This window comes from Ranitomeya variabilis, chromosome 4 (assembly GCF_051348905.1).
Source record: "Ranitomeya variabilis isolate aRanVar5 chromosome 4, aRanVar5.hap1, whole genome shotgun sequence".
Classification (NCBI taxonomy): domain Eukaryota; kingdom Metazoa; phylum Chordata; class Amphibia; order Anura; family Dendrobatidae; genus Ranitomeya; species Ranitomeya variabilis.
This window is the reverse complement of record NC_135235.1, coordinates 379,555,050-379,567,210: the sequence shown is the minus strand read 5'-3', so window position 1 is coordinate 379,567,210 and position 12,161 is coordinate 379,555,050. Positions and strand designations below refer to the sequence as shown.

At 41.4% G+C, this 12,161-nt stretch overlaps 1 protein-coding gene across 1 annotated transcript in view; it reads left to right on the top strand.

The window, feature by feature from the left end:
• Positions 1 to 12,161, top strand: part of PAOX (polyamine oxidase) — a 69,971-nt gene that overhangs the window by 17,345 nt on the left and 40,465 nt on the right. The window contains exons 4-5 of the mRNA XM_077250792.1: positions 5,969 to 6,224; positions 6,511 to 6,623. Coding sequence (XP_077106907.1) covers positions 5,969 to 6,224; positions 6,511 to 6,623 — 369 coding nt within the window. The remainder of the gene's footprint in view (positions 1 to 5,968; positions 6,225 to 6,510; positions 6,624 to 12,161) is intronic.

Below are 12,161 nucleotides of genomic sequence, written 5' to 3'. Positions count from 1 at the left end.
AACTGAATGGTGATGAGCATATAGGGCACAGCTTTATAATGAGCATCTATGGGGCCATAATGAACAGTGCAGAGCATATAGGGCACAGCTATATAAGGAGCATCTATGGGGCCAAACTGAACGGTGCAGAGCATATAGGGCACAGCTATATAAGGAGCATCTATGGGGCCAAACTGAACGGTGCAGAGCATATATGGCACAGCTTTATAATGAGCATCTATGGGGCCAAACTGAACGGTGCAGAGCATATATGGCACAGCTTTATAATGAGCATCTATGGGGCCATAATGAACGGTGCAGAGCATATATGGCACAGCTTTATATGGAGCATCTATAGGGCCATAATGAACGGTGCAGAGCATTGTATATGTGGCACAGCTTTATATGGAGCATCTATGGGGCCATAATGAACGGTGCAGAGCATTCTATATGGCACAGCTATATATGGATAATATATGGGGCAATAATCAATGGTATGGAGCATTATATATGGCACAGCTTTATATGGAGCATCTATGGGGCAATAATGAATGGTATGGAGCATCTATTTTTATTTTTGAAATTCACCGGTAGCTGCTGCATTTTCCACCCTAGGCTTATACTCGAGTCAATAAGTTTTCCCAGTTTTTTGTGGCAAAATTAGGGGGGTCGGCTTATACTCGAGTCGGCTTATACTCGAGTATATACGGTAGTTAATCCGAAAAACTATACAACATTTCTGGTTGGATGTGTTTGCTAATATTAATTATTACACCTACTACATATTGGGACAGGATCTTGAAAATGGCAATACCCCTTTAAGAGAAAACAATCTAGAGAGGTCATAAGGGATTTTAATGTCCAGATAGTTAATAGTATTATCAGAGGGCCGTCTAAAAAGAAAATTATGTTTCAAGGTTTCCGTTATGTTTTTTTGACTGAAATGTTTAACCCCTTTCTGACATATGACGTATTATCCCATCGAGGTGGGATGGGCCCGTATGACCACCGACGGGATAGTACGTCATCACCGATCAGCCTCGTTCACGGGAGGACAGCGGCCGATGAGGGCCGGGTGTCAGCTGACTCGCAGCTGACATCCGGCACTATGTGCCAGGAGCGGTCACGGACCGCTCCTGGCACATTAACCCCCGGAACACTGCAATCAAACATTATCGCAGGGTTCCGGCGGCATAGGGAAGCTCCCTGCGCGCTTCCCTGAGCCCCTCGGAGCAACCCGATGTGATCTCCCTGCAGGCCCCAGATCCAAAATGGCCGCGGGGCTCCTTTTGGGTCCTGCAGGGAGGTGGTTTGCAAGCGCCTGCTCAGAGCAGGCACCAGCAAGCCTCCTGCAGTGCCTGTCAGATCGCTGATCTGACACAGTGCACTGCAAAGTGTCAGATCAGCTATCTGACACTATATAGTCATGTCCCCTCCCTCCCGGGACAAAGTAAACAAGTAAAAAAAAAAAATATATTTACATGTGTAAAAAAAAAAAAAATTAAAAAATAAAATATTGTTCCAATAAATACATTTCTTTATCTAAATAAAAATAACAAAACAATAAAAGTACACATATTTAGTATCGCCGCGTCAGTAACGACCCGACCTGTAAAACTGTCCCACTAGTTAACCCCTTCAGTGAACACCATAAAAAAAAAAAAAAAAACAGGCAAAAAACAACGCTTTATTATACCGCCGAACAAAATGTCACGTGCCCGTAAATGGTACCAATAAAAACGTCAGCTCCTCCCACAAAAACAAGACCTCACATGACTCTGTGGACCAAAATATGGAAAAATTATAGCCCTCAAAATGTGGAGACGCAAAAACAATTTTTTGCAATAAAAAGCGTCTTTTAGTGTGTGACAGCTGCCAATCATAAAAATCCGCTAAAAAAACCCGCTATCAATAGTAAATCAAACCCCCTACATCACCCCCTTAGTTAGGGGAAAATAATAATAAAAAAAATGTATTTATTTCCATTTTCCCATTAGGGTTAGGGTTGGGGCCAAAGTTAGGGTTGGGGCTAAAGTTAGGGTTAGGGCTAAAGTTAGGGTTAGGATTGGGGCTAAAGTTAGGGTTGGGGCTAAAGTTAGGGTTAGGGCTAAAGTTAGGGATGGGGCTATAGTTAGGGATAGGGTTTGGATTACATTTACGGTATTAGGGTTAGGGGTGTGTCAGGGTTAGGGGTGTGGTTATGGTTGGGATTAGGGTTAGGGGTGTGTTAGGGGTTAGGGGTATGGTTGGGATTAGGGTTAGGGGCGTGTTCGGGTTAGGGGTGTGGCTAAGGTTATGGTTAGGGTTGGGATTAGGGTTAGGGGTGTGTTTGGGTTAGGATTTCAGTAAGAATTGGGGGGTTTCCACTGTTTAGGCACATCAGGGGCTGTCCAAACGCGACATGGAGTCCGTTCTCAATTCCAGCCAATTTTGCATTGAAAAGTCAAACGGTGCTCCTTCCCTTCCGAGCTCTGCCATACACCCAAGCAGTGGTTTACCCTCACATATGGGGTATCAGTTTACTCACGACAAATTGCACAACAACTTTTGGGGTCCAATTTCTTCTGTTACCCTTGGGAAAATAAAAAATTGGGAGTGAAAAGATAATTTTTGTGAAAAAATATGATTTTTCATTTTTACGGCTCTACATTATATACTTCTGTGAAGCACTTGGTGAGTCAAAGTGCTCAACACATCTAGATAAGTTCCTTAGGGGGTCTACTTGTGGGGGGTTTCAATGTTTAGGCACATCAGGGACTCTCCAAACGCGATATGGCATCCTATCTCAATTCCAGTCAATTTTGCATTGAAAAGTCAAATGGCGCTCCTTCCCTTCCGGGCTCTGCCATGCGCCTGAACAGTGGTTTACCCCCACATATGAGGGAATCAGCGTACTCAGAACAAATTGCACAACAACTTTTGGGGTCCAATTTCTCCTGTTACCCTTGGTAAAATAAAACAAATTGGAGCTGAAGTAATTTTTTTGTGAAGAAAAGTTAAATGTTCATTTTTTGTTAAACATTCCAAACATTCATGTGAAACATCTGAAGGGATAATAGAATTCTTGAATGTGGTTTTGAGCACCTTGAGGGGTGCAGTTTTTAGAATGATGTCACACTTAGATATTTTCTATCATATAGACCCCTCAAAGTGACTTCAAATGTGATGTGGTCCCTAAAAAAATTGTGTTGTAAAAATGAGAAATTGCTGGTCAACTTTTAAACCCTTATAAATCCCTAACAAAAAAAAATGTTGGTTCCAAAATTGTGCTGATGTAAAGTAGACATGTGGGAAATGTTGCTTATTAAGTATTTTGTGTGATATATCTCTGTGATTTAAGGGCATAAAAATTAAAAGTTGGAAAATTGCGAAATTTTCAAAATTTTTGCCTAATTTCCTTTTTTTTTCACAAATATCAAAGAAATTTTACCACAATAATGAAGTACAATATGTCACGAGAAAACATTGTCAGAATCACCAGGATCCATGGAAGCTTTCCAGAGTTATAACCTCATAAAGGGACAGTGGACAAAATTGTAAAAATTGGCCCGGTCATTAACATGCAAACCATCCTTGGGGGTAAAGGGGTTAAGCTCTCAGATTTATCCATGTTTATTTTAAAGGGAACCTGTCACCCCCAAAATCGAAGGTGAGCTAAGCCCACCAGCATCAGGGGTTTATCTACAGCATTCTGTAATGCTGTAGATAAGCCCCCGATGTAACCTGAAAGAGAAGAAAAAGAGGTTAGATTATATAGATTATACTCACCCAGGGGCGTTCCCGCTGCGGTCCGGTCCAATGGGCGTCGAGGTCCGGTCCGGGGCCTCCCATCTTCTTACGATGACGTCCTCTTCTTGACTTCATGCTGCGGCTCCAGCAAAGGCGTACTTTGTCTGCCCTGTTGAGGGCAGAGCTAAGTACTGCAGTGCGCAGACGCCAGGCCTCTCTGACCTTTCCCGGCGCCTGCGCACTGCAGTACTTTGCTCTGCCCTCAACAGGGCAGACAAAGTACGCCTGTGCCGGAGCTGCGTCGTGAAGACAAGAAGAGGACGTCATCGTAAGAAGATGGGAGGCCCCGGACAAGACCGTGACGCCCATCGGATCGAACCGCCCGCCCAGGTGAGTATAATCTAACCTCTTTTTCTCCTCTTTCAGGATACATCGGGGGCTCATCTACAGCATTCCAGAATGCTTAGATCAACTTCCATTTTGGGGGTGACAGGTTCCCTTTAATCTCAATGCCTTGTTTGTCAGGGTTAACCAGCACATATAGAAGAGGTGATAACGGGCAGCCTCGATGGGTGCCATTATTAATTTGAAAGGGGTCTGATAAAGTGCCATAGAGGGCACATTTATAAGATTATCTCAGCACAGGAACATTTTCTTCACACATCCAATTGTGGAATTTATTATTCCAAGATCTGTTGGTCAAAATAACCTTTTTTTTTTTTGCGGGAAAACCCTTTTAAGGGGCTTGTTCACACGTAGCGCTTGGATGAATTTTTTTCCCTGTACGTCTTTGGGACAGAAAATTTAAAACATTTTAAAGTAACTCCCAAATGAATGAGATTCATAAAAATCTAATTCATATGGTGAGGGTTTTTTTTTATTTTTTTTTTAATCAGAGCACTTCAATTCTTACAGTATTTTGCAGCAGTTTTTTCTCCATTATGATCAATGTCAGCAAAAAAAAGCTTGAATATCCCATAAAAATTCCATCAGTCTTTAGAAATACCCTGGTTTAGGGAAAAAGGGAAAAAAAGAGACAAGTGCGGCGCTTCCTCTGAGCGTAATACGTTTTTACCAACAGTTAAAAAAAATTATTATTTTAGTTGTGGTTATGCTCACCTTTTATCGGTAAGAAATGCACGTTGCGATTCTCAAGGAATCAATTCTTTAGGCAACTCTTCTCCGTATGTTGTATAATCCAGCTCACTTTGGAGAACTATGTGTTGATCCTGCTTCGGATCCACATAGGTGGCGAATTCAAAGGGAAAATAAACTCCAAGCAAATGTGGCGCTAAGCACTTACGGATTTTTTGAATGCATCCACTTCCAGTGAAAAATGTTAATAAAAATTCATTTATTTTCTCAAAATAAAAAAATATATATATAGTTTTTTTATAGTGCTTATTGTATGTCTGTTCTTTTTTTTTTTTTTTTTTTTTTTTGCTACCTGATGAAGGCTGCAGTGAAAAAATAGCAGCCGAAACGCGTTGTACTGTATTTTAAAAATATTTTACAAATATATATATATTTTTTTTATTATTTTGAGAAAATAAATGAATTTTTATTAACACTTTTCACTGGAAGTGGATGCATTCAAAAAATCCGTAGGTGCTTAGCGCCACATTTGCTTGGAGTTTATTTTCCATTTGAATAAAAATTCCATGACATTTTTGCTGCAATTTTCCAATCATTTTCTGCAATTGTCATGCAGAAAAAATATTACGTGTGAACATACTCTAATTCGCAGTTCTGAAGTTACATAAAAAGTAATTTTTTTTATGTAAAGTAAATTTTCTATGTAAAAGGGGGTGAGTAATAAATTGATTGATAAGACGACTGGACCATATAAATCCATGATCTATCAATCATAACAACCTGTGGTATTCACAGGTTCCTCAAAGGAATAGAAAAAAAGTTCCTGGCCAGGTACACACATCGTGCCTAGTTTTGGCCCTATTTTCTCCTGCCAGTAGCACAGTCGTCACGCAGTGTGTGTTCTGCACACTCCCGAGCTCGTCCCATATGAGAGGTGTTTCCACACATAGATCTTTTGTATGTTAGCTTTTTACTATTTTGAAATGGGGTCCAGACATCTGTTCCCGCTGTGGCAACTGTCATCTAATCATTAGTTATCTCTGATTGTGCAAATGTAGTTTTATAATATTTTATTGGAAATTTGTTTTATTGAGAAACATAACGCAATGAATGGTGGTTGCTAATAACATATGTAGGACTTTTAGATGGTATCATTTGTTTTCAGGAGTTCTGAAGAAACGAGCTGTGGATTTCTTCAGCCCCATTCTACCACCTGGAAAATTGCAGGCTATTAAGAATTTGGGATTTGGAACCAATAATAAAATTTTGTTGGAGTATGAGAAACCATTTTGGGATCCAAACACTACAGTAATCCAGCCAGTGTGGGAGGGTGATTCCCCTCTTACTGAAGCAAAGAAAGACCTGAGGCAGAATTGGATGAAAAAGCTTTCTATATTTGTGGTCCTGGAACCCCCAAAACAGTAAGTGAGAAAAATGTTGGCATTTTAGGAAACCAGAAGTCATTTGACACCTGAGAAGATCACATTACAGATGGCTGTTCTTAGGCTACTACTCATTCCTACATGAATGGACTCGCTGCTTGATCTGTTGGAAAAGCCGTAGACGATTAATACTTCCCATCAGGCAGCTAAAATGCATAATAGGAACAATTCACTAAAATGTTCTTTGCAGACAGTTTTACAAGAATGTTTTTTGAGTGGAGAATATGGGGAGAATCTGTAATAGTCTGATGCTTTGCTTTTGCAGGATGGGACATGTGCTCTGTGGCTTTATTGCTGGAGAGGAGTCTGAATTTATGGAAACACTGACGGATGAAGAAGTTCTCTCTTCAATGACTGATTATTTCCGAAGATTCACTGGTAAATAACAATATTTACCATTCATGATCATACACCTCTGTTTTTAATAGCTAATTGCACTATTATCTGTTATTCTAGAATTAACCATGGGTCTAATTTGACTTTAAAAGGTTTGTCGCATCTCCCCAGTCTCCTGACTTCCTGATTTCTGGTGAAAGGTGGACACTCCTAGTTGACTGACATTGTAGGCCAGCATCATTGTGAGGCTGTGAATCTCCTGCTCCAACGATCCTGGCTAGACTCAGTGCAGTGATTACAAGCTTTGTAGAAAATAGCTTGCAATCACCGCATATGCTCGGTAACAACTCTTAGACTGCAGAGGCAGCCGGTCACCTTGACAATGACAAATAAAAATGAAGAGTTAAGTCCAAATATCAGGAGAATGGAGGCATGTACAATTGCAATCAAAATTATGCAACCACCAAATTAGGTTTATTATCAAAATTTACAAACATTTTGTCAAAATGTTACTTTTATGGACTACTGTGTTCTCTGAATTATTCAACCTCTTCATGAGAGGCATCTTTACTAATTAATAGAGCACCTTCTGGCTATTATAACCTGCTGCAAATCTAATTTGTAGCCAGAAACCAGCTTCTGGCAGCGTTCATGAGGAATCTCCAGCCACTGTGCTGCCCACTCTATTGTCTTCCAGGACTTGAGATATTCTTGGTATCATTCTGGGGTTGGAAAATCCAATGACGCTCAGTCTTAAGCTTTCTACAGAAAACATGACATTTGCTACAAAAATGTCCTGATACTTGACTAAATCCATCTTGCTCTCCACACAGTCCAGGTTTCCAGTGCAGATGGAAGTACCGTATTATAACCCTGGAGAATCACTGAGCTGTCAGCATGCTTCACTGTAGAGTTTGTAGTATAGTGACCTATGTTGTAGGTAGGGGGCGCTGTATGAGCTTCCCAGAGTGTGCATAGAGGCATATGGAGGCCATAGGAATGCATGATAATCACAGATATAAGTGTGGTGATGAGTCAAAGTCTGGAAGAATTGTAGATGGCCGGTATGTGTGTTGCAGAGGAGGACACTCTGCGCTGTTGGTCTGAAGTTGTGTTGTGGTCTGGGACCAGTAGTCCCACATGTAAATGTGTAGTTCTAATGGGAGATTGCAAGGGCTAGTTATGAGAGATGGGAGGGTCAAACTAGCCACACACACTCCCATCTAGGGGAGTGGTTAGTTCCATATAATGTGACTGAGGTCTGGTCACATGGTCTCTGAGTCTGGACCTGAATGGTCTGTGCTGGAAGGTCCTGGAGAGCCCATGTGTTGGGAGTGTTGTCTCCCTGGAGAGCAGATGGTGGGGCTTTGGACCTGGCACATGCCAGTGCTGTAGAACGGTCTGATAACCGTGGATAATGCTGACCGGGGTCAGTGAGAACGTCTGAAGGATACCTCTGTGGAGGAGAGGTATCCGAGAACCTGTGCGGCACCAACAGGTAACGGAAAGGGATCCATGTGTTATGCTGACCGGGGTCAGAGGAGAGAGACATTGTGTATGGGGCACCTCTGAGGCCAAGAGGTGTCCAGGAACCTGTGAAGGTCGCCAGCAGGTAACGGACAGGGGTCCGTGTCTTATGCTGACCGGGGTCAGAGATGAACTGTGGTAAAGCTGAAATGGAAATGCAGACGGTGTTCATGCTGTTATCAAGTTCCTGTGGATGTGGTTTTGCTGATGTGAAATAAACCTAAGAGACTGTGTTTTTGTAAGAAAACCGTGCCCGAGTGCGTTAATCCCGTGCCAAGCGAGTGTCCCCCAAGACACGTAGTAGGCGCTATGCTACAAGTTACAGTACAGACTAAAAGTTTGGACACACCTTCTCATTTAAAGATTTTTCTGTATTTTCATGACTATGAAAATTGTACATTCGCACTGAAGGCATCAAAACTATGAATTAACATATGTGGAATTATATACTTAACAAAAAAGTGTGAAACAACTGTCTTATATTCTAGGTTCTTCAAACTAGCCACCTTTTGCTTTGATGACTGCTTTGCACACTCTTGGCATTCTCTTGATGAGCTTCAAGAGGTAGTCACCGGGAATGGTCTTCCAACAATCTTGAAGGAGTTCCCAGAGATGCTTAGCACTTGTTGGCCCTTTTGCCTTCACTCTGCGGTCCAGTTCACCCCAAACCATCTCGATTGGGTTCAGGTCTGGTGACTGTGGAGGCCAGGTCATAGCACCCTATCAATCTCCTTGGTCAGATAGCCCTTACACAGCCTGGAGGTGTGTTTGAGGTCATTGTCCTGTTGAAAAATAAATGATGGTCCAACTAAACGCAAACCGGATGGAATAGCATGCCGCTGCAAGATGCTGTGGTAGCCATGCTGGTTCAGTATGCCTTCAATTTTTAATAAATCCCCAACACACGGTGGTTGGAACAAAAGATCTCAAATTTGGACTCCTCAGACCAAAGCACAGATTTCCACTGGTCAAATGTCCATTCCTTGTGTTCTTTAGCCCAAACCAGTCTCTTCTGCTTGTTGCCTGTTCTTAGCAGTGGTTTCCTAGCAGCTATTTTACCATGAAGGCCTGGTGCACAAAGTCTCCTCTTAACAGTTGTTGTAGAGATGTGTCTGCTGCTAGAACTCTGTGTGGCATTGACCTGGTCTCTAATCTGAGCTGCTGTTAACCTGCGAATTCGGAGGCTGGTGACTCAGATAAACTTATCCTCAGAAGCAGAGGTGAGTCTTGGTCTTCCTTTCCAGGGGCGGTCCTCATGTGAGCCAGTTTCTTTGTAGCGCTTGATGGTTTTTGCAACTGCACTTGGGGACACTTTCAAAGTTTTCCCAATTTTTTGGACTGACTGACCTTCATTTCTTAAAGTAATGATGGCCAATCGTTTTTCTTTACTTAGCTGCTTTTTTCTTGCCATAATACAAATTCTAACAGTCTATTCAGTAGGACTATCAGCTGTGTATCCACCAGACTTCTGCACAACACAACTGATGGTCCCAACCCCATTTATAAGGCAAGAAATTCCACTTACTAAACCTGACAGGGCACACCTATGAAGTGAAAACCATTCCCGGTGACTACCTCTTGAAGCTTATCAAGAGAATGCCAAGAGCGTGCAAAGCAGTCATCAAAACAAAGGGTGGCTACTTTGAAGAACCTAGAATATAAGACATATTTTCAGTTGTTTCACACTTTAAGTATATGATTCCACATGTGTTAATTCATAGTTTTGATGCCTTCAGTATGAATGTACAATTTTCATAGTCATGAATATACAGAAAAATCTTTAATGAGAAGGTGTGTCCAAACTTTTGGTCTGTACTGTATGTTTCAGTCCTCCGCCAGACATATCGGTGATCCATAGGCCCCAAAATTGTCAGATCTGTCTCATCGTACCACAGAACAGAATTCCACACTTTCTGATGTTATTTGTATGCTTTTGAGCATATTAGACTTTTCTCATGCTTTTGGGACAGTAGAGATGAACAACATAGAGTTATGTCTGGATGACCTTTGGTATTTAGTAATGCAGATTCCTGTGCAAACTGAAACCTCAGTACCTGCTGCGATAAAATCTTGCTGCAGGTATTTTGCACTTTACGTGTTTTAACTACTTGTGGCAGCCATCTGGTGGCAGCCATTGATAACTTTTTTCTGGCATGAACAGATAGAGAAATCAATGTTCTTAAAGCTATGTGCACACGATGCGGATTTGCTGCCGATCCGCAGCGTTTTTTTCCGTGCAGAAATGCTGCAGATCCGCAAAGTGATTTACAGTACAGTGTAAATCAATAGGAAAAAAAAATGCTGTGCTAATGGGGCTGAAAATTCGGCATGGAAAACGCAGCGAATTTAAAGAAGAAGCATGTCACTTGTTTTGTGCGGATCTGCAGCATTTCTGCACCCTTCCATTATAGAAATCTGCAAGGGTAAAAAACGTATGAAATCAGCACAAAATCTGCAGCAAATCAGCAACAAAAACGAACGAAATCCGCAAGAAAAAAGCATCAAATCTGCACCTGCGTTTTCTGCCAGGAGATGCAGATTTTGTGCAGAAAATTCTGCACCCAAATCTGCAACGTGGGCACATAGCCTTAGATGTGAATGTGCAACTGTATTGCTAGGAAAATTCAATGCTTTTGTTGTTTTTGTTTCCTTTTTTATGTTTTTGCAAGGCAGTGATCTTTTTTCTCAATTTTTTGGACTGATGTTTTTTTTTTTAAATTCGTTTATTAGTTCAGTATAAACAAACAATGCACACATTTGTAATTATCATCAATTATACCACGAAGTACAAATAGTTGTAAAACGACATCATATCAGAAGTTACAAAGGTAATGAAATGTGCATGGTAAATCATCAGTTCCTTATAAGAAAAATATCTATCATACAACTTAACAACTTTAACCACTAACAGTAACAGTAAGTCGCCAAAAGAAAACAGATTTAAATCCCGCTCTACAAGCAATGTCCCCAAAACCACGAGCCCATCCTCCTATATAGATGTCCAGTCAGTGCAGACTATATAGAGTATGGCAAGAAGAGTTCCATCTGCCCCATATCTTCTCAAATTTACCTGGACATCCTCTATTTTGATACATTGTTTTTTCATATGGGATAATTGAATTCACCAGATCAATCCAAACTCTAAGGGTCGGGGGGGAGCTACCCATCCATCTTAACGCCAATACCTTCCTTGCCAAAAAGAGCGTCTCTCGGAGAAAGATCCCAGTATAATGATCCCAGATCTCCGTGTCCCACACCCCGAACAAACAGGTTAACGGTTCAAGCGGGACAGGGATCGACAATAACGATGTTAGTAATGTTGTTACTTCCCTCCAATAATGAAGAACTACAGGGCACCTCCAAATCATATGAAGAAAATCAGCATCGGGCCCATGACAACGCAAACAATCTGACGAATGTAAGCGGCCCATTTTAAAGAGTCGCGTCGGGGTTAAATAGGCCTGATATATGATATATAACTGGGTCATTCTATTATTGATTGAAGGGGACACTTTAGTTGAAGACTCAAGAATATCCTCCCATTCCTCTCCCAGTACATCGGGAAGGAATTCCTCCCATTTCCCCTTGACAGAATTGATGACAGACCCATCTCCCATGGATATAAGATATGTATATAGAGAGGATATGAGTCCTTGAGGACCCTGCGATTTAAGGATACCTATTAAAGGCAAAGAAGAGATCGCCCGATCCGTACCTACACTTCGTATGTGTGACTGAAAAGCTGACCTTAGTTGTAAATACCTGAAGAATTGAGACCTAGGGATGTTGTAATTATTTCGTAGTTGTTCAAAGGATACAAAAATCCCCTGGCTATGCACATCGCTCACCGAGAGAACACCATGGGAGACCCAGAAATCAGTGGATGGGTGATTTAGTAATTCAGGTATATAACCATTGTTCCACAGTGGCATCTCGGCTATGACATCCATAAATTTAATAATTCTTTTTAATTGTCTCCATATTAATCTCGCCAGCCTGAGCATAGGTAACAGACGACAGGTACCAACTTTCTCCATCTCTAAAAATCCCAGT